The 20878-nt window shown below is 43.3% G+C and overlaps 2 protein-coding genes across 6 annotated transcripts in view; one reads left to right on the top strand and one right to left on the bottom strand.

The window, feature by feature from the left end:
* The window catches only part of EIF2B3 (eukaryotic translation initiation factor 2B subunit gamma), a 153397-nt gene that overhangs the window by 6315 nt on the left and 126204 nt on the right, over positions 1-20878 (bottom strand). For all 3 annotated transcript variants that reach the window (XM_082455413.1, XM_082455414.1, XM_082455415.1), the window contains 5 exons: positions 19627-19754; positions 18252-18442; positions 16357-16434; positions 15661-15809; positions 1814-1917 (listed from right to left, as the gene is read on the bottom strand). In XM_082455413.1, the coding sequence (XP_082311539.1) occupies positions 1814-1917; positions 15661-15809; positions 16357-16434; positions 18252-18442; positions 19627-19754 (650 nt within the window). The remainder of the gene's footprint in view (positions 1-1813; positions 1918-15660; positions 15810-16356; positions 16435-18251; positions 18443-19626; positions 19755-20878) is intronic.
* The window catches only part of BTBD19 (BTB domain containing 19), an 89748-nt gene that overhangs the window by 41607 nt on the left and 27263 nt on the right, over positions 1-20878 (top strand). The gene's annotated exons all lie outside the window — the stretch shown is intronic.

Raw genomic sequence — 20878 nt, 5'->3', positions numbered from 1 at the left:
TCAGCTTAAATCAGCCAGAGTTATTAGTTTATGATGCTTATAACAAAGAACGTTATTGGTAAACTAGTGACACCCAGGAAAGGCCTCTTAGAAATGACAATTCTCATACGTAGAAGAAGAAAGCACTTGAAATGTGAGAAGAAAGGCAATGAAGAGGAGAGCTGCATCTAGTCTCAAGTGAAGAAAAAGGCTGAAGGGTGGTTTCAGGCCAAGGCCACATCTCCCCAGTTCATTTATCGGTGTTGTATGTGGTTCTTCCATCAGCATAAGTTTAGAAGAAAAGCCAGAAGAGATTTCATGGTAATTGCAACTATCTCACAAATGCCTTTCTTGGAACCCGAATTCTCTGCCCTGAAATGCCCCCAAATTCCCTTTATGCATCCAAAATTCATTCACTCATCTCTCCCATTCCCACTATCTACGATAAACCAGGACCTGTTCTGAGAGCTAGGGATACATATTGAAATAAGTCAATCCTTGGCCTGAGGATCTCAGTCTAGTAGGGAAGGTAGATTCATAAATAATAGCCATAACTTGTGTATGTACTTTAATAAAGGTATTGAAAAAGGAGCAGAGGAGGAAGGAATGCTCATTTTGACTGTGGGGAATCATGGGAAGAGTCAGGGAAGGTTCTATAGAGAAAGCACTTGGGCAGAGTCATCAAGAATTCCAGAGAGAGGGGGCATGTGCAAAGGCATGGAGAGGCACAAGAGCATGGTGAGTATCTGGAGCTGTAAGTCCCCTGGTATGCTCCAGAAGCTGTGTGTACTCCTCACAACATTTAACTGTATTTAATTCTCACAACAATCCTCCAAGATAGGTATTATTGTCTCAATTTTTCTAGTTTCAAAAATCTGAGGCCAAGAAATTAAAAACTTAACCTGGTGCACGTCCAGTGAGTTGCACAGCTGAGATCTGAACCCAGGTCTGTTTGAGTCTAAGGCTCACAAGGGAAGTATACAACTTTAAAAAAGGGAAGGAGAAAAAACTGAAGAAGGCCTCTACTTACTGGGAGAAGGAAAATGATGTGGCTTACACCAATTCAGAATTGGTGGGTTTAGTTCCTTCAGCAACTCCCCTATCCCGTCCTATTTTAGGTTTAGGAATAATCTGAAAAGGAATGAGCCATCCTTACTGATCTTGAGCTTTGTCTACTATTTGGTTAAAAATACCCAGCCAAATTATGGACCATTCAAATTTGACCAGCCCAGCAGGGAAATCCTGATGTCTGCATGTCTCTCAAGCACTATACAGTCTTTCTACAGCTACAGCGCAGAGCTAGCTAACAGTAAAGCTCACAGCGTCATCGCTAAGCAGCTGAGGATGGCTCTGAGAAAATGGCTTCTGAAGAAGCTGCTAGCCTTCTTCCAGGCCAAGAATCTATGGGACTCTCTCTCTTAACTATCAGGTCAGATGAGGTAGTCAAGGACTGCAGGAGGCCAGAGCTAGTTCCAGAGCCTTTGTTGGATCACTGGCCCTTCTCTCTTATGCCTAACAGCCACTGTAATGTACTGGTGCCAATCTGGGTCATCAGATCTTTCTGCTATGTTTTCAATTTTTTGGTAGTAAGGCTGCATAAATATATATGAGCTTATCTAACAAGATAAATTCTTAAAAATGGAACTGTAAAGTCAAAGTTAAAAAATTTGACAGTGATGTCAATCCCCTCCTAAGACAGCTCTATCAATTTATGTTCTCACCTGACGTGTATGCATATGCTTGCTCCCCAGTTCTCACCAGCACTGAGCATTATCTGTGCTACTGTGATATGTAAAAAATGGCACCTGTGATTGTAATTTGGTTTCTGGTTTACCTTTGGCTTCAATCCTCTGGCTGCTTCCAATTAGGCAGTTCTTGATGTCTGCTCCCTTCTCGATTACAGCATTGTTGCAGATGACGCTGCCCTGGATGTTGCTTCTGTAACACAGTAACCAAGTTAGGGAGTGTCCATGGCTCTCATCACTATCCTTGTCACTATGGGTTGGGGGTTCTGGCTCCCCCATATGCTAGGACTAGCTGGCCAGTCCAGTTAATGGCTACAAGCTTATCATTAGAAGACAGAATGTCTCAGCTGGGCCAGGAGAGGACTGGGCTTTAGAGAAGATCAGAGTTTGTATATGCTCATCATGATATTCCCCCAAAGCCTGAAAAGAGCAACCAGTCTGCCTTCAGTTCTTTAGGCACCCCAGACTGGGAGGTCTAAATTCCATCCAATCTCTCTTCCTTTGGTCTGGGGGTGGAAGCTGGCCCTGGTCCCTGGGCTGATCCATTGCTCCTGTCTCTCATCTGGGAATATATACCAAATTTCACTGCAGGCTCAGATCCCATGAATCTTCCCAGGAGATCAGCTATGGAAACAGTGGGTGCCCCACAGCTCTCATCATAGACCCTGGTTAATCAAAACCATACTCGTTTAGAAAAAAAAGGATGCTTTTTAAACCAACTCCATTCTACATAAAAGATTACTCATAAAAGCCACAGTCTCAAGAGTAGCTCCACTGGCTCTTAGCATTTGAATGTGTTTAATAAAGCATCTTCTTGGCTTCTGAGGACTGGTGGGTAGGGGAAAAGTCCTTTTGAAAACCTTCACTAGCATTTATTGCATACCTACCTCAGGCCAGGTACTGTGCTAAATATTCTATATACATTACAGGAGTGACTTACAAATCCAGCCATTTCATCAGTAAAATCATCTGGGACATTCCTAAATCATTCTGGAAGTACCATTTTTACCTCTGATGTAGTAAAAATAACCAAATTTTACAGATGAGGTAACAGATTAAGAGAAGTTAAACCATTTACCTAAAACCATGTAACTGCCAAGTAGCAATTTCAAAACTAAGTCTGCCTGACTCCAGAATTCATACATTTAATCATAATGCCATACAAAGAAATTAAGGGGGGACTTCCTTGGTGGTGCAGTGGTTAAGACTCCACACTGCCAATGCAGGGGGCCTGGGTTCGATTCCTGGTCAGGGAACCAGATCCCACATCATGCCACAACTAAGAGCTTGCATGCCACAACTAAGAAGCCAGCAAGCCACAACTAAGGAGCCCTGGCACAACCAAATAAATAAGGTTAAAAAAAAAAAAAAAAGGAAAGAAAGAAATTAAGGGGAGAAAAGGCTAGAGGAAGCCTGGGACTGCCTAGTTTGTTTGTTTTTTTTAAATTTATTTTATTTATTTATTTTTGTCTGTGTTGCGTCTTCTTTGCTGCGTGCAGGCTTTCTCTAGTTGTGGCGAGCGGAGGCTACTCTTGGTTACGGCGCACAGGCTTCTCATTGCGGTGGCTTCTCTCGTTGCGGAGCACGGACTCTAGGCACGCGGGCTTCAGTAGTTGTGGCACGCGGGCTCAGTAGTTGTGGCTCACGGGCTCTAGAGAACAGACTCAGAAGTTGTGGCGCACGGGCTTAGTTGCTCCGCGGCATGTGGGATCTTCCCGGACCAGGGCTTGAACCCGTGTCCCCTGCATTGGCAGGCGGATTCTTAACCACTGCGCCACCAGGGAAGCCCTGCCTAGTTGTTTTTTTGAGCCAAGATGGCTCTGTGGAAGGAGCTCTGCCCTAACAAGGGAATATTTAATACCCTAAAGAGTCAGAAGTGGGCAGCTGGAGGGGAGAAAGAGGTGAGTAGGAAGGATGTGAGTATCCATTTAAACAAAACAAAACACCAACTAAAAAAAAATCCTCAAGCAACCCAGGAGGCATGGGGGATGGAAAAGAGGCCATTCCAAGGACTAAAACTATCATGCACAGGCCATTAAAAAAAAAGATTCTTCCGTGGGACTCCCCTGGTGGTCCAGTGGTAAAGAATCCACCTTCCAATGCAGGGGATGCGGGTTCAATCCCTGGTCAGGGAACTAAGATCCCACATACCGCGGGGCAACTAAGCACGTGCACCACTACTGAGCCTGCATGCCTCAACTAGAGAGCCGCGTGCCGCAAACTACAGAGCCCATGCGCTCTGGAGCCCATGCACCACAACTAGAGAGAGAAAACCCGCGCGCCACAACTAGGGAGAAGCCCACAAGCCGCAACGAAAGGTCCCATGTACCGCAACTAAGATCCGACGCAGCCAAAAAATAAATAAATAAAATAAAATAAATATTAAAAAGAAAAAGATTCTTCCCAAATGCCAAAACTTTAGTAAACTGCCAAAAAGGAATTTTAGCACTTTATGGCATTCCAGAGCCTTTTTTATCTCTATTCTTCTAGAAGGTTAAAGCTTGTTGGAAAGCAGCAAAAGGCCAAAGCCACAGCACCTCTGTGGTGTGGGCTAGAGATGGGTAGAAACAGTTTTAGGTTTTTTTTGGCTGCACCATGCGGCATGTGGGATCCCAGTTCCCCGACCAGGGATCGAACCCATGCCCCCTGCAGTGGAAGTGTGGAGTCTCAACCACTGGACCACCAGGGAAGTCCTAGTATTAGTTTGTTTTTTGGCTCAGACTCAGGATACACTCAGTGGGTGGGCATTAAGGGACCTTCCAGCACTTTCCAATTTGCCCTCTGCCTGAGGAAAAGCAGTCCAGTCAGTGGTTAGGGTGACTCCTGCTCCTAGGGGAAAATTCACCCCAAGAGAAGAGTAAGGAAGTATATAGAAAGCCTCAGACACAGAGGTTTCTGAGACATAGCAGGCTTACAACTGGCTACAAGTTTGTCACTGAAAAGTCTCATTTCTTTTTTCAAAGTGGGAGAAAGGGGATGCTTCTTACTCAGTAGTTTAAGAGTAGTAGCATGCTCTGGAGTTAGGCTAGGGGTAAACATAGTCAGCAAACAAGAAACCGCCAACAGGAACTCCAGCAGCCATAATTAGACAGTACTAAATGGCTATTTTGGAATCTGGGACACAAGTGGGAACCGTTTCTGGAAGGAAGAATCTGGAATGACTGAGGTCAAATTTCTACACCAATGGATAGCCTGGGTTCTCCTTATGTTTAACAGGTCTGATTAAGGTCTCAGGAACCTCCCATATTGCTTTATTGCTTGTCTCATCCAGTTTGTGTGTAACTCCCTCTGAGACAAATAAACCACCACTAGCGAGTCTACAGATGTGATAGGGAAAAAGTGGGTTGATTCATGGGAAGCTGGGGGCTCTTCTGAAGCTCTTGTTCAGTGGATCTGTGAAAGGCTTTGAGACGACAAAATGCTTAGTGAGTGTGAAATCTTTTCTACCACTTGTTTCTCAATTGTTTCCCATGATCACTGTTGCAGTCACAAGTCACCTAGCAAGGCTGAGGTACTTTGGAAAAATTTTAAGCCAATTTAGCTTTCCTCTTGTCCAGAAAGAACTCCAAGGTTAAGGACTTTACAGGTAGTATGTGTGTTTGCTCAGGCTGGAGGGGAAGGACAGACACTACCATATCAAACAAGCCCCCCTCCAGGTCGCCAATCCACAGTAAAGACTTTGCCTTTTCTCCTCAGTGCTTAAAGCAGGAGGGGAGGTACTTCCTATACAGCTCATGAAAAGACCTGGCCCCAGTGCCAGAACTACAGTTTCTGAATCCTACTTTTAACTCTCAGCTTGGTACTAAGGACTCTGCTGTGCCGATGCCTGGCTGTGTTCTCTAACAAGCTGCTCAGAGATGGCTAAGATTAATGGGCTTTTGGTCCTCACTTCTTGGTGGTGTCAAATTTTAAGCAAAGCGGCAGGCCTTGAGAAATTACCCCGAGAACCCTAATGCTTCAGTGGAGAGGTGGCCATGAGAAAAACCGAGGCTTATTGTAAGATCACTGCCAAGATACCATAACATATGACAGGAGGAAGAAACCCTCACCTGGGAAGCAGGAGTGCCTCCAAATTCTCATTCCTCCTCTGGCTTTAGTTAGGACTTTCTTCAGTTTATTCCAAGAGAGAAGGGAACTCACATAAATCTAATGTCTAGTACAGCTCAGTCACTACACAAAGCGCTTTATATTCGTTATGTAACTTAATCCTTTTAGCAAACCTGCAGGAATGGTGGTATTTATTCTAATTTTTACAGAGAAAAGTGGGGCTCACAGAAGTTAAGCAATGTGCCCAAGCCTACACAGTGGTAAGTGACTCTCCACGGTGCCACGGGCTTCTGCCTCAGCTGCTGACTGGCAGTGTGTGGTAAAGAGCCATGAAACTTCTTAGTTAACTCTGAGGACAGGCAGGTTCTTCTCTGGGGATTAGCTGGCAGGCTTTCTAAACTTACTCATAACCTTGGGGGAGAAAAGAGTAAGGAACTGGAGATACACGTAGCTTTTTTAGGCATGTAACTGAAGGTCTGCTTTAGGCCAACCCACTGCTTCAGCCCAAAGATTATGGCTGAGTTGCCCGTATCTCTCCAGATGCCAGAGGCTCCTAATTTTGGCCCAAGAGGCCCTGGTCCAGGTGTTCCTCTAGATGAAGAACATGTATTATTTTTAATGAGATATTTCAGGCATATGGAAAAGTCCAGAGAATATACAGAACACCTGTGTACCCACCAAAAAACAATACAAAAATAAAGTATTTTTCTTTATTTCACATTTCCCTCCTTCTCCTCCCAGAGGTAACTACTATTTGACTCTGGTATTTATTGATCTTAATAAGCATTTTTACTACATATATTAGTAGACAATATATAGTATTCTTTTGCAAAGTTTAAAAACTTTATATATATAAATGCTATCATTCTCTATGTATCCTTCTGCAACTTGCTTTTTTCTCCTTCAGCATCATATTTGTGAGATTTATCCAGGTTAATTCATGTAACGAGATACAATACTTGAAGAAACATCTCACTTTCTTCCTGTCTCTGGTCACTCTTGCTCTTGGGTCCTCTAGATTAAAATGTACTGACTCCAGTGAGCAGGCTGAACATTTCTTCCTTTTAGTTCTACGTGCCTCCCTTTACTGTATAAAGGTTTAGTAGTGAAAAATGTCTTCCTCCTCAGAAATCTAATTATATTCCCTAAGCAGAGGCTAAGAAAAAGGGCTCAGGGGGAATAAAAGTAAAGATGTAACAATATTATTTTTAAAAATTTATTATTATTATTTTTGGCTATGCTGCGTGAGGCTTGCGGGATCTTAGTTACCAGACCAGGGATTGAACCCAGGCCCACGGCAGTGGAAGTGTGGAGTTCTAACCACTGGACAGCCAGGGAATTCCCAGGATGTAACAATCTTAAAAGAAATAAGCTGTAGTAGTCTAAGAAGATGGGCTTAGTGCAAACGGTTCCAAGTAGGGAATGAATCAAAAGTCTGAAGGAGCCCCTTAAGTCCAGGAGATCTTGCCAAAATTTTATAATTTGGTTTTTTGAAAAGTGTGACTGGAGAAACATGGACAGAATTCTTTGAACAATTATGATCTTTTTTCAACTCTAACTGCCACAGACTTAATTTTATGTTTAAGGGAGTTCACTTTTATACTCAACCTACCCATTTGTCAGTATTTTGTTTCATTACTTACTTGGCTATATTATGTCTTTGAGTACAGTTTTCCAGAGGGTTCATGGGTGACAAGTCTCCTGAGCCTTGGAGTATTTCTGATGATTTTATATTTCAACCATATAGGATTCTTAGGTCACAATTGTTTTCCTTCCAAATTTTCTAAATGTTGTTTCACTGTCTTCTGGCCTTAAATGTTGTCACAGAAAAGTATGAGGCCAGCCTGGTTTTCTCCCTTCTATGTGCCTTGATGTTTTTTTCTTTCAGTTCTATGTGCCTTGAGATTTTGCAAAAGTGGCGTTTGCCATTTCTCCTTTGGATCGTCGGTGTTCTCTTTGGATCTGACCTAAATTTCATTGTGTCTGGCAGATATTCTTTAGTCTGCGTATGGGTACATGGCAGTTATCTAGTTTTATTATAGATGAAGCTTCCTTTTCTGGTTTTGTTTGTTTTCATTTTGGTGAGTTTGAAGGAGTAAAGCACTTACTTCATGACTTTTTCTAGAAGTTGACAGGGCTCTTTTGACAGATAGTCAGTTACAGTAGGAGGGCTTAAATTAGGGATCTCTATTTTTCATTCAGTAAATACTTACAAGGTATCTAGTATATAAAAAGTACAGTATTGGGGGGATTTCCCTGGTGGTCCAGTGGTAAGGAATCTGCCTTCCAATGCAGGGGACGCAGGTTCGATCCCTGGTCGGGGAACTAAGATCCCACATGTCGTAGGGCAACTAGGCCCGCATGCCACAACTACTGAGCTCACGCGCCTCAATGAGAGAGCCCACGTGCTGCAAACTACAGAGCCCACGTGTCCTGAAGCCCACATGCCACAACTAGAGAGAGAAAACCTGCACTCCACAACTAGAGAGAAGCCTGCACGCCACCACAACTAGAAAGAGGCCTGCACATCGAGGCAATGACAGATCCTGTGTGCTGCAACTAAGACCTGACGCAGCCAAAAAAAAAATACAGTATTGGGAGTTAAGGGATACAAAGACATATGAGAAGTATTTCTGTATTTAAGGAATTTACAGTCTAGTTGAGGAAAAAAGAAAGATGCAGAAAGTGTCACATGAGCATAAGTAAAGTGATGGGCGCACGGGGAACAGAGAGGTGGGAGAGATAATTTCTGGCTAGGAAAATTCAAGAAAACTGCATGAAGCAGTTAGAATACATATTGGACCTTGGAAGATGGGTAGGATTTCTACAGGTAAAGATCTCTAAAGAGAGGCAATTCAGGCACAGTGAATGTCAGGGATAAAGGGGAGTGGAAAAGTAAGGGGCTCAGTGGGCAGGGCAGTGAGTTGAATGTCGGTAAAGAGGACACTCAGGGTAACAATGAGAAGCAGCAGTACTGTATCTTGCTTGGCTTTGAGGGCTGCACTTGCTGCCTGCAGAAAGCACGGAAAATCCAGGTGAAATCCTGGTTCCCCAGCCTGCCTGCATGTGAAGGTGCTACCCTAGACTGCTGCTTGGGTCATTCACCTTGGACTAGGAGGAAATGCAGGAGATGTTAATCAGGACCAGAGGACCAAAGATGCAGAACACAGGATTGACACTGAAGCCTCAACAATGAAGTTTTCACTACACTTTGGATTGCTGAACATCAGCTGTCATATAAATTGGAAGTGGTAGAAAATCAGAAAGACAGGCAGGAGGCTTCTCTGCATAGTCTTGCCCACACCTTCCCCAAGGCGGTCCTATTAGCATCCTTTAAGTCCTGAGGACCTTGGGCGGGTGTCCAAGCCACTGTCCAGAAAGTCTTAGCAGCTCACCAATGCTGGCAGAGACAAGCAGACTAAGAATATGAGAAACTCCTTTCTAGACAAATTCATGCTCCTACTGTGCCATTTAGTCCAGATGTAATAGCATCAGGGTAATCAAGTCTCACATGACTGCAATTTAATCACCTTTCCTAAATTTACTATAAGTAATTAAAACTAAATGACCCTGGGCTTCCCTGGTGGCACAGTGGTTAAGAATCCGCCTGCCAATGCAGGAGACACAGGTTCAAGACCTGGTCCGGGAAGACCCCACATGCCACGGAGCAACTAAGCCCATGAGCCACAACTACTGAGCCTGTGTGCCACAACTACTGAAGCCCACACGCCTAGAGTCCGTGCTCGCAACAAGAGAAGCCACCACAACAAGAAGCCTGCGCACCACAATGAGAGTAGCCCCCGCTCTCCGCAACCAGAGAAAAGCCCGCGCGCAGCAATGAAGACCCAACACAGCCAAAACTAAAATTAAAAAAAAAAAATTAAAAAACAAAACAAAACAAAACTAAATGGGAAAAATTTCATATGGGATGCAAGATGTCTCATCTTATCACCAGGAGCTAACTTGCAGGTTTGGGTAGTCTCTAATGGCCTTCCTAGTCATTAGTCCCATGTGGGCTGCCTATAGCTTCACCTAAACTTTTTTAGTTGGAAAAATAGCAGCAGCCACCATCTAAACCTTTACTGTTTCCCCAGCTAGAAATCTTATTAGGCTATCCAAGATTATACCTCCCCCAAAACAGCAATTGACTCTGGGATATTATGCTAGGTCTTTCTATGAACTTCTCTCATATAAATAAGCTGGAGTTCCTTACAGAGCCTTAGTTTCCTTACCAAGTCTGTTCATGTCAATTCAGGACACTAACAGTGGGCTTTAGAGAGCTGCTCCTTTGTCTGCCCACCCACAGGAGGGGAGGGAGAGGTTACCAATTAGAGCAAACAAGAGTTATGGTACTGTCTTCCTTGGAAGGTCTGAGGCAAGATGAGACAGAGTGGAAGTTACAAAGCCTCATGAGCTACTCTAGAACCAGGTGATCAAATGGATAAAGGCAAGTGTAGTTCTGGTTTTTAAGAGAATGGTGACATCTGTCAGTCTTACGTAGGAATCTGGAATGGGATATGGATATGCACAGGAACAATAAGAAAAAAGTCTGGATTGCCATGATTTATTCATTGTAAAAATGCAGAAATTGAGCTGGATGATTTCTAAGGCCCCATCTCACTCTAACATTCCAGGACCCAGTGTTGGAGCTAGATCATGAAAAACATGAGAAACTCTGAAGTTGAAACTTTATTCTAAAACTGAATCAAGAAGAAATAGATAACTTGAACAGACCAATCACTAGAAATGAAATAGAATCTGTAATAAAAAAAAGCTCCCTAAAAACAAAAGTCCAGGACCAGATGGCTTCACTGGGGAATTCTACCAAATGTACAGAGCAGAACTTACACCGATCCTACTCAACTTCTTCCAAAAGACTGAAACTTTATTCTAAAGGTAATGGGGATTCTTCAAAAGTTTTTGAATAGAACATGGATATGATCAGAGATATTCTTTAGGACGACAACACTGGCAACATGTCACCTCTCTGATGAGATAAAGTAGTGAAGAAGAAGATGATGATGATAACAGCTAACATTCTTTGTGCCAAGCACTGTTCTCAGTGCTTTATGTCTATTAACTCACTTAGTATTCCCAATAAACCTATGAGGCAACCCAGTTTTTACCCTATTTTATAATGAGAAAATCGGGCTCAAAGAGGTAAAGTCAATCCCCTAAATGACTAGTAAGTGACAGACTCAGGATTCAGTCTGGCAGTCTGACCCCAAAGCTCATGCTCTAATCCACAGGACCAATGCTGGAAGGGTGGATTTGGAAGAGAAAGAAAAATGGAGACAGGAAAATAAGTTAGAGAACACAGTGATTCAGGAAGCGGTCTCTGGGTCTGACCTCTTTTCCGAACCTCTGCTCACAAACTGGCTACCAGATACCTCCACACACCTGGATGTCCTACAGGTACTTCCAATCTCATGTGCCCCACACAAGCCTTATCTCCCCACAAATCTGCTCCTCCCTCACCCTTCCTCATCTCAGTGAGTACACCATCATCTACCGTTTTCCCAACTAGAAACCTGGGCTTCACCGCCAACTGTCCTCTCCCTTTGCCCTTACATTCCTTCCTTGCTCGTTCCTTGTCAGTCTCCTTAGATTCCTTTTCTTATGTCTAAAATTACTGACTTTCTCCAAGGTTCTGTCTTGGTTTCTTTTCTTTCAATGTCACACACTGTTCCTGGGTGGTCTCAGCTGTATCCATGGATTCGGTTACCACCTCCATGCCCACCGCCCCCAATCTGTAGTTCAAGCACAGGCTTCTTTCCCGAACTCCAGTCCTATATAGCAAGTGCTGCACGTCAGGCCGCCTGCCACGAGCTCAACTTGTCACAGATGGAACGTGTCATTTCTCTGCTTCCCACCCTGCAAATCTTGCTCCTTCTCCACTGATTTCTATCTTAGTGACTGGCACACCAGGAACTTTATTGCTCCAGCAAGAAATCTAAGAATTTTCCTTAATTTCTCTCTCTTTCACCTCACATATCCAGGCAGTCATCATGCTTTACAGTTTTCACCACCCTGTTACTTATCCTCTCCATCTCCACTGCTATTGCGTTAGTTAAGGACCTCTTCCATTTTACCAGGATTATTTCAGTAGTCTTCCTGCCTCCGTATTTACCCTCTACAGATCATCCTTCTCACCACAGCCAAAATGATCTTCATAAAATGGGAATTTAATCATGCTATTCCTTTTCTTTAAACTCTTAAATTACCACTACCCATTAAACTCCTTAGAGGATAGTCCATGATTTGGCTTTTGTCCATCTATAGGGCCTTGTCTCCTGTCATATCCATTTCTTTCTGAATTCTATATTGTGGTCATGATGAATCGTTTACCATTCTTTCACATAACAAATATTTATTGAGTTCCTGTAGGCCTTCAGGATATAACAGTGAAACGGAAAGATAAGGTACTTACATTCTCAAACTAACATCTTCTTGTGATAGACAGGTAAACAAGATAACGCCAGACAGTGATAATGTTATAATGAAGAAAATAAGATGTAACAGGGAGTGCTGGGACAGGTTTCTTCTGAGAGGGTAGTCAGCAGAGCCTCTTTTTAAGTGGTGAAATCTGAGCTAACATCAAAATGAGGAGCTGTTTCTGAAATAAGATATGCTCTCTCACACTTTAGATTCTTGATGTATCTAGAACATTCCTTTCTCCAGCCTGGGGGGCTCTACTCATTTTTCAAGATTCAGTTCAAGGGTCATTTCCTTAATTAAGTCTTCTCTGACCCTTTCCTCTTCTGTGACCATACAGATTTCTATCACAGCACTTGTAACTTCTTGTTGCATATAGCTTATGAGTTCCTTGAGGGAAGAGATTGAGCCTTATGTAGTTTTCCGTCTTCAGTTGCCTACTACATTCTTCAGCATAGAGTGAGTCCTTAAGTGTTTGATGAAAGGGTGAAATACTTGAGACAGGTTTCTATATCAGTGCTGTGCTGGAGCCAGCCTGTCCTGCTTGGGAGAGCTGACTCGTAGCGTCTCTTCCCAAATCAGTGTTCACTGATATCACTGGTCATAGGGGGAAACTTTATATCATGGGAATTGGCAAATGCTACAAATCAGGCCACTTATTTTTTGCTTTGGAGAACTGGTTGTTAACAATTTATCAGCACACCACTGGTAGCAGTGTACCAGAAAAATTTCTGGCTTTTTTTTTTTTTTTTGCAGTTAAAGTTATACATGCTTTAAGTTTAAAGCAAATTGTTCTGACGGTTTTATTATGAAAAATAGTAGTCCCCTGTTCCCTCAACTCATTTCCTTCTTCCCAGAGACAACTCTTTGACTTCTTTTTGCTGAGTATTTCAGTATTTACTTCCATGTCTATAGATAATAACATGCTTATATTACATCTTAATTTTTCAGTTTTAAGCATTGTCAGTAGACTTCCCACAATGGAAGATGAGGATTTAGCTTTCCTTTCTCCCCACCACTGCTCCCTTTTCCCCTTCCTACCCTCATCCTTTCAATATAGCTATAGCATAATTTTGGTCAATGCTCAATGTTTATTATGACTATGTTAATTCTATTTCATAGTTGAGCCACATAGCAAACTCTGATGCCTTCTCCTTTCTTGTACAACTTTTTTTAAAAACAGAGTTAATAACTGTTGTGTTTTTGTTAGTGTTCTATGTTATTACTAATTCAAACCTAACTTTTAGCCAGTTGTCTAAATTTTTCAAGATGTTTATATATATCTGGCATTTTATCAGTTTCATCTTCCTAAATAAGTGTTTCCTGGATTCCACTCTGGACTAACTGCTCCCTTTATGCTTCATGCATAGCAGTCATCTTTGGATCTGCCTTCACCATCACCCCATGGATTCTTTTTGCCTTATTCTGAGTTGGATCTCTTGTTTCTCATCTATCTCCTTTTGGTTTACTTTTCATTTTGGTGGGACACACCTTTTCATGTCTGAAAATGTCTTTATTCTACTGTCACACTTCATTAACGCTTACCTTGAGTACAGAATTCTAGGTTGAAATTAATTTTCCTTCAGAATTTTGAAGGCATTGTTCTATTATCTTCTAGCTTTCATTGCTGCTACTGGTAAGTCCAAAGCCATTCCGGTTCCTGATTAGTTGTATATGACCTATTATTTTCTCTTTGTAAGTTGGTAGGATGCTTTGTCTCTGATGTTCTGAAGTTTCACAATGATGTGGGTTTATTTTTACCATTGGGCTGGACCCTTAGTAGGCCCTTTCATTCTGTAAATTCATATCTTTCAGTTCTGGGACATTTTCTTTTCTTTTTTTAATTTTATTTATTTATTTTTGGCTGCATTGGGTCTTCATTGCTGTGCGGTGGCTTCTCTAGTTGTGGACCACGGGCTCTAGGTGTGCGGGCTTCAGTAGTTGTGGCATGTGGGCTCAGTAGTTGTGGCACACGGGCTCAGTAGTTGTGGCTCATGGTTTCTAGAATGCAGGTTCAGTAGTTGTGGCGCACAGGCTTAGTTGCTCCATGGCATGTGGGATCTTCCCGGACCAGGGCTCGAACCTGTGTCCCCTGCGTTGGCAGGCAGATTCTTAATCACTGCCACAACTGCTGAGCCTGTGCGTCTGGAGCCTGTGCTCCGCAACAAGAGAGGCTGCGATAGTGAGAGGCCCACGCACCGCGATGAAGAGTGGCCCCTGCTTGCCGCAACTAGAGAAAGCCCTCGCACAGAAACGAAAACCCAAAACAGCCAAAAATAAAATAACTAAATAAATAAATTAAAAAAAAAAAAAGAGCAAAGGCTTAACCTTTATTTCTATCCCTATGTACTGCCTCTCACCAAAATGCTTCACTTAATCCCTCAAGGGCAGCTGTGAGAGGTAGTTCAGCTTTTACTGGCCTCAGTCTTCCCCTATCCTTCTCTCCTATCAGTTCCCGGACAGAGAAATCAACAGATGTCAGAGCTAGAATCTATCTCAGGCTGATCTAGCCTAGTGGTGTTTTTTGTTTTGGCTGTGCTGCACAGCTTGTAGGATTTTAGTTCCCTGACCAGGGATTGAACCTGGGCCCTGGGAGCAAAAGCACAGAGTCCTAACCACTGGACCACCAGGAAATTCCCTAGTCTAGTGGTTTTTAAAATTTGTTTTATAGATCAGTTTTCACATTCTATAGGAAGGATAAGTGCCCCTTCCCCACTATATTCCAAACAACTGTGCTTTTACCAGTTTTAACTAATGAGTTTCTGCTTAAGATTTATCTTAAGAAAAAGTTTCCTTTCTAAAAAGTCTGAAAACCATTGGTAATATCTTTCCTCTCTTCCACCACTAATGTTTGCATTTTATACAAGGAAAAAACCTGAGGTCCATACAGAGGAAGAATCTTATTAAGCATCATTCAAGTCTTACTCCAAGTTCAGGCTGTTCATAAACTAAGATTTTAGGGCATTCTAAAGCAACTTAAAATGGGGAAAAAAAAAATGGGGAAAGATTCTCTATAACTTGTAACAGAGAAGCTCTCCCTCAAAAATGGAAAGTGGCTTATATGTCCATTCCTCCTAGGCCTCTGCTTTCTTCAGGGCTGCTGTGGGATACTGAGGTAGGGGAAGGTGACCCTTAGACAGTGGTACAGTGTCATTCCAGTCCTGCCAGTGGCTCACTACTGCGGCCATCCCATCAAGTAGAATATCAAAGCAAGAGAAGGCAGCTTCTCCCAGGACTACAATTGTCATAAGTATGAGAAGACTGACAGAAATGCTTTCAGAGACCATATTAAGTATTATGGAGCCCAAACCAAGGCCTAGGCACTATTCCTTCTTTCATCCTTTCCCCTTTCTTCCTCTCCCCAAGCTGACCCCTTTCCTAGGCTGGATTGGCCTCCAAAGCCTCCCAGAGATACCAGGGGCCTTGCCTCAAGTGGGTACAAGGGGAAACATACCCTTCCTCCACGGTAACTGAGTTCATGAGAAGGCAACTGGTGACAGTCACTCTATCCCTTATGACACAGGATGAACCAATGACTGAGTGCTTAATGGATGACTTCTCTCCAACCTGTGTATCTGGCCCAATGAGGCTGTCAACTCCAACCTGCAAAAGGCAAATATAAATATAAAAACTTGTCCACCCATCTCAACCAACTGCAAACCAACCCTCCAGATCCCTTGAGCTGGGTCTAATGGGATGTTTCTCTAGAGACACTTTAGCAAGAGGGATCATCATCAGTATTTCTCAGGGCCACAAGGTCATATAATATCTCTGAGACCAACTCAAACTTACACACTCATGCACTTGTGTATATAGATGTGCTCTCCTGAAGACAGTGCTCAAATCAGGGTAAGAAGAGGGATAATGATGGAAAGCTCCTGTGTCTGAGTCCAAAGACTATATAATGGACCTTCCTTACAGGGTTTGTGTGGCTGGGCTCAGCACCTGTCCAGGCAATCTTCTTGAGTGCTTGGGCTGGAAGGTAAGATTTTATAACCAGAACTCAGTTTGGGATTTCCCTGGGGCCAATGAGGTTCAGGGCTTGACCTGAGAAGCTGGTTTGGGAGAAGCCCCAAACCAGCTTCTCAAGGACAAGCCTCAGTGCACCCAGACACTGTCCCATAACTGCCCTGTCCAAGCCAGCACTTACCAGGTGTTTGCTGACAATCTGGGCTGATGAATGGACCAGTGATTCTTCCGGACAGATAACGGGTAGCAATTTGGACACCTTGAGGAAAGAGGTTTGGTCACTAAAGACAGACCAGAAAACACCTGAAAGCACCTTAAGTAGAACCCTGTGTCCAGCAGAGATGTGGGGAGTTTTCAGCCACAGCTTCCTGTCTGTATGAGGCAGGCTGATGCATTTCCCCTAGGACAGGGATTGTATACACAGCAGCTTCTAGATAATCTTATCCTTAGTTTCCTAGCTGAGAGTCCCCTCCCTGAAATTAATGCCACCTCCCTCAGCTGGAAGGCTGTGAGATAAGCCTTTGAGATACCCAGGCAGCACTTGGGAGAGGAGGCCTAAAGAGAGCAAGGAGCTTCCTGAGGCCTGACCACAGTCATCCTAGGTTCCTGCTCACCTCCTGGACCACAGTGGCCATGCATGAGGTGAGGATGGGAGTAATGTTAGACAACTCCACAATCAGGACAGACCCTGAGAAGGCATCCATGTTCTTCACCAGGCAAAATAAAATGCTGAAGGGGAAATTCACACTATTCTCTTTCCAGTATGAGAAAACTGAAAACGTTATGGGTATGGAGTGTTTTAGCTCTGGACCCATTAGGAAGGCACAGATAGTGTGTCTATCTGTGATTCTCCAGAATGGGCAGAATGCTGGTTGGAGCACTGTGTGTGGTAGTCACACTAGCTGAGGGAGGCCTTGCTAGACTGGCTACAATGGAGATGTGAAGGCTAATCCCTCAGTCCCTATCCCTGAGATCTCCTCTATTACCCTTCAGCCAAGGCCATTCAGGCCTGTCTGATGCACAGCCCCTGCTGACACTTCAGAGGATACTTCTCTGGCCTCAGGCTATCCATGGACTTGCTTTCAGACCAGCCGGACAGACTCTAGCCATAGAATTGAAGAAAGATAAATTAAAGTCAAATTAAGGAAGCTTTCTATACCTCTAACTCTAAATTGGGGCTAACTTTACCCAGGACTGCCCTGGGCAAACATGGGACTAGTTGTGATTTCTCATAAACTCTCTAGCTTGGATTCCCTTGGATTTAACCAATCCAGGTTGAGGCCAGCTTGAGGTCTGGGGCTGGGACCATATCTACCACATGGTGTGGGTCCTGAAGATTCTTGAGTCAGGTTTTCTTCAGGGATTCAATCCCAATCCCAGTGTTCCCTTCCTCCTGTGCCTGCTACACAATAAAGAGCTCCTGCACACGTTCGGCCTCTTCATTGTCCCCCTTCTTCACCCCTTGCCTTAACTAAAACCTGGCCTGCCTTTAGGGCACTGCTTTCCCTTCAATAGAAGCTACTCATTCTTCATATCTCACAAACCTCAGGATTAAAAGGGTGGATTGGCAAGACTCCTCATGCTCTAATGCTGTTTCCCAGACACTTCTCTCTCATGGGCATTCCTTCCTTGATGCTTTGCCATCTGGCTACTCTATACTCTGCTCCTTTGCCTCCTTAAGAAAGCTTCCTCTGTGTGCCTATGTTTACGTCATCACAGTAATGATTACACAGTATTTATCTGCTTGTTTATGAAGTGCTGTAGATATCCCCATGCTGAGCAGAACAGGAGAAAGCTGTTCAACCCAGAGGCCAGAAGTTAAGCCTTCTTGGAGATCTCGGCCTTTCTTTGGAGCCACAGAGGCTCTGCCTCTATGGACCAGACCCCTCACTCCCCCTTTTGCTGTACTTGGGTACCCCAATGGTTTCTCCTGACATGCCAGGTCTTGTTCAACCTTAGGAATGAGAGGGATTCTGAACAACTCACTGTGTATCTAATGAAGAAATAAGACAAAAGGCTCAGTCTGTTCCTGGGACAGGAACGCCCACGATTTCTCTTCTAAACCCATCCTCTCACCTGTCTGTTGGCTTCCATGTAGAGTCCTAGGGTGCTCACTCGAGAGCAGAGCCCCTCTCTCATGATGTGGACGTAACAGCGCACCTGTGACCTGGACAAATCTTCCCAGCTGTCTCCTCGGCAGGCATTCCAGCAGGCATCATAGGGAGCAAAGGTCAGCGTATTGGCTTCTTTTATAAAACTGTAAATATCTTCAGAACAAATACCCAAACCGAGCAAGTGCGTGAGAGACATGACAGAGAGGATACAGAATCAGTCAAGTGTTGAAAGAGGGCACAGCTCAAACCTCTTCCCCCCGCAATGCACCCATGCAGCATGGACCCTGGGGAAATCCCACTAAAACCTGAAAGACTAAGTCAAATTAAAAGAGGCAATGTAAAAAAAAAAAAAAAAAAAAAAGAGGCAATGTGCTTTGCTGTACATCTGAAATACTGTATGATATAAAAATGCTTAAAAAGAGGTCCTATAAGCAAGTTTGACTGACAATCAAGCATTACTAGGGAAAATAAAATAAATTACTCTTGTACACCATGGGGTAGCAGAAGCAACTGTCCAGGCTTTGGTGGCCAGCCATGTTGGCTTTGTGCTGCTAGCCTCCATTATCGTATCAGATAGTTGTGCTATGAGAGAAATAGCACAGGACTTGGGCCTCAGTTTTTCAACTCGTACAACAATCATTTGAAATCTTTTATTTTATGGTAAGAAAACTGGGGCTCAGAAGACTAAATAACCTGCCTTAGGTCATAGAGCTAATAAATGGCAGAGTAAAATTTCAAACCCAGGTCTGAGATGCTAAGTCCTGATATCTTAACCATCATGCTATACTGTCTCCATTTATTCCTTTGATAAGTACATTTTTTGGAACATCTACTATGAGCCCAGGACTGGGCCAGGGACCAGGCAAGGATATGAGAGCAAACAAGACTGACCTCGTCCCTACATCCTGGAAAGGAGATAGCCTGTTGGCTCTGGTTGGACTGTCATTATACAGCCTTTCCACCTTTCTTCCCTTGACAGGAGAGGCTGAGTTTAGTCAGGAGTGGGGCTCCCAGAGCCTAGAGAATAGGGGAACTGAGAAGTGGTGCGCAGAGTTCAAAGTCAAAAAGGTCTAGAGAGGAACACAGCTAAACCACAGCTGTTAACCAGAGAATGGACCAGAGGCATGATTAGCCTGTCCCTGAAGAGCACAGTGACAGGATTTGCTTGAGCAAGCCCACCCAGAGCTCAGGGAGTGGCGTCAGCTAGCCTGTCCTAACTGTTGGCTAGATGAAAACCTGCTGCCTTGAGACAGGCATCTTGGGCTGGGCTAAGTTGCCCAGCCACTCTTCCAAAGGTATTGTTACCCCTACCTTACTGCACCAACTCAAGCACTGACCTAAGGACTTCAGCTCCTTTTTCTTTAGATCCTCTTCTTTTTCTTCTTGTCCTTGTTGTGATGAAGCTGAGGAGAACTGTTTTCTTACTAGGTATGGAATCAGTTCACTCCGGATGGAAGTGATTGACCTAGGAAGAAAGAGTGGTCAAATATGAGAAATCTGACTATCTGGATCCAATCAGAATCAAAAACTGTGCATCCAAGGAAAAGCCAAATTCCTTCCTGTCATGCCACCTTGGGACGGATAGAGATTAGAAATGACAAGGATTTGGCAGTTCTGGAGAAGCAGAGGATCTACATTCTCTATCAGCTTCAGGCTGGAGGTGGGAGGGTAGTGTACTGAATCTGAGACGCCCTTTCCCTGATCTATGCAGAAAATAGTCTTTTACAAGACTTATCTACAGAGTGTGTGCCTGCATGTTTGTATGTGTGTGCACATGTGTGTATCTTAACATGGTGCTTTGACTATTAACTGGCAATAACCCATGAGAAGGTAGAATGCTCTGGCCTTTTGAAAAAAAGTTATTTAAAAAAACATAAATCATTTTCTATAAAGGTCTTGCATATTTTCTGTAAGATTAATCTGGAGTATCTTAGTTTTTTTGTTGTTATAAATGGTGTCTTTTAAACAATTATTTTCTTCTTGTTGGTCAACAGAAACTCAATTCACTGTATTTTGATCTTGTAGCCAAGACTGATAAACAATCTTAATACTAATAATTTATCTGTAGATTCTGGCAGTCATACCAACTATGTAAACAATTTTCTTTCTTCCTTTCTAATCCTTATTTTTCATTATCTTACCATATTGGCTAAGACCTCCAATATACTAACGCTGAACAGAAGCACTAATAGTCATCCTTTTTTTTTTTTTTTAACTTCATAACTCCATTCATTTTATTCACTTGACCGCTGCATGAACAGATACACCTGAAATTTAAAACAAGAGCTTATACAGAGACCTGTTCTTTCTATAGGCATTAGCTCAGAATATATGTGGGTAAGATGACATAGAAAAAAGTTTAAATGTGAAATGTGAATTTAGGGCTGAGTTAAGGAGGTGCATACTCAGTCTCATATCTGGACATGCTTCAGACACCTCCTTAATGTCTATCTCCAAGACTGAAATGACTCCGTACCTCTTTGAAGACAACAGACCATTCTGTCATCTCTTCATTGATGACCAGGCCTTGACCATATGGAATATTGGTGACAAACTCTCCTACTTTAACCAGCAGCCCAAGACCAGCAG

The sequence above is a fragment of the Balaenoptera physalus genome, assembly GCF_965194825.1.
Source record: "Balaenoptera physalus genome assembly, chromosome: 1".
NCBI lineage: Eukaryota > Metazoa > Chordata > Mammalia > Artiodactyla > Balaenopteridae > Balaenoptera > Balaenoptera physalus.
This window is presented reverse-complemented; position numbering and strand designations above follow the sequence as displayed.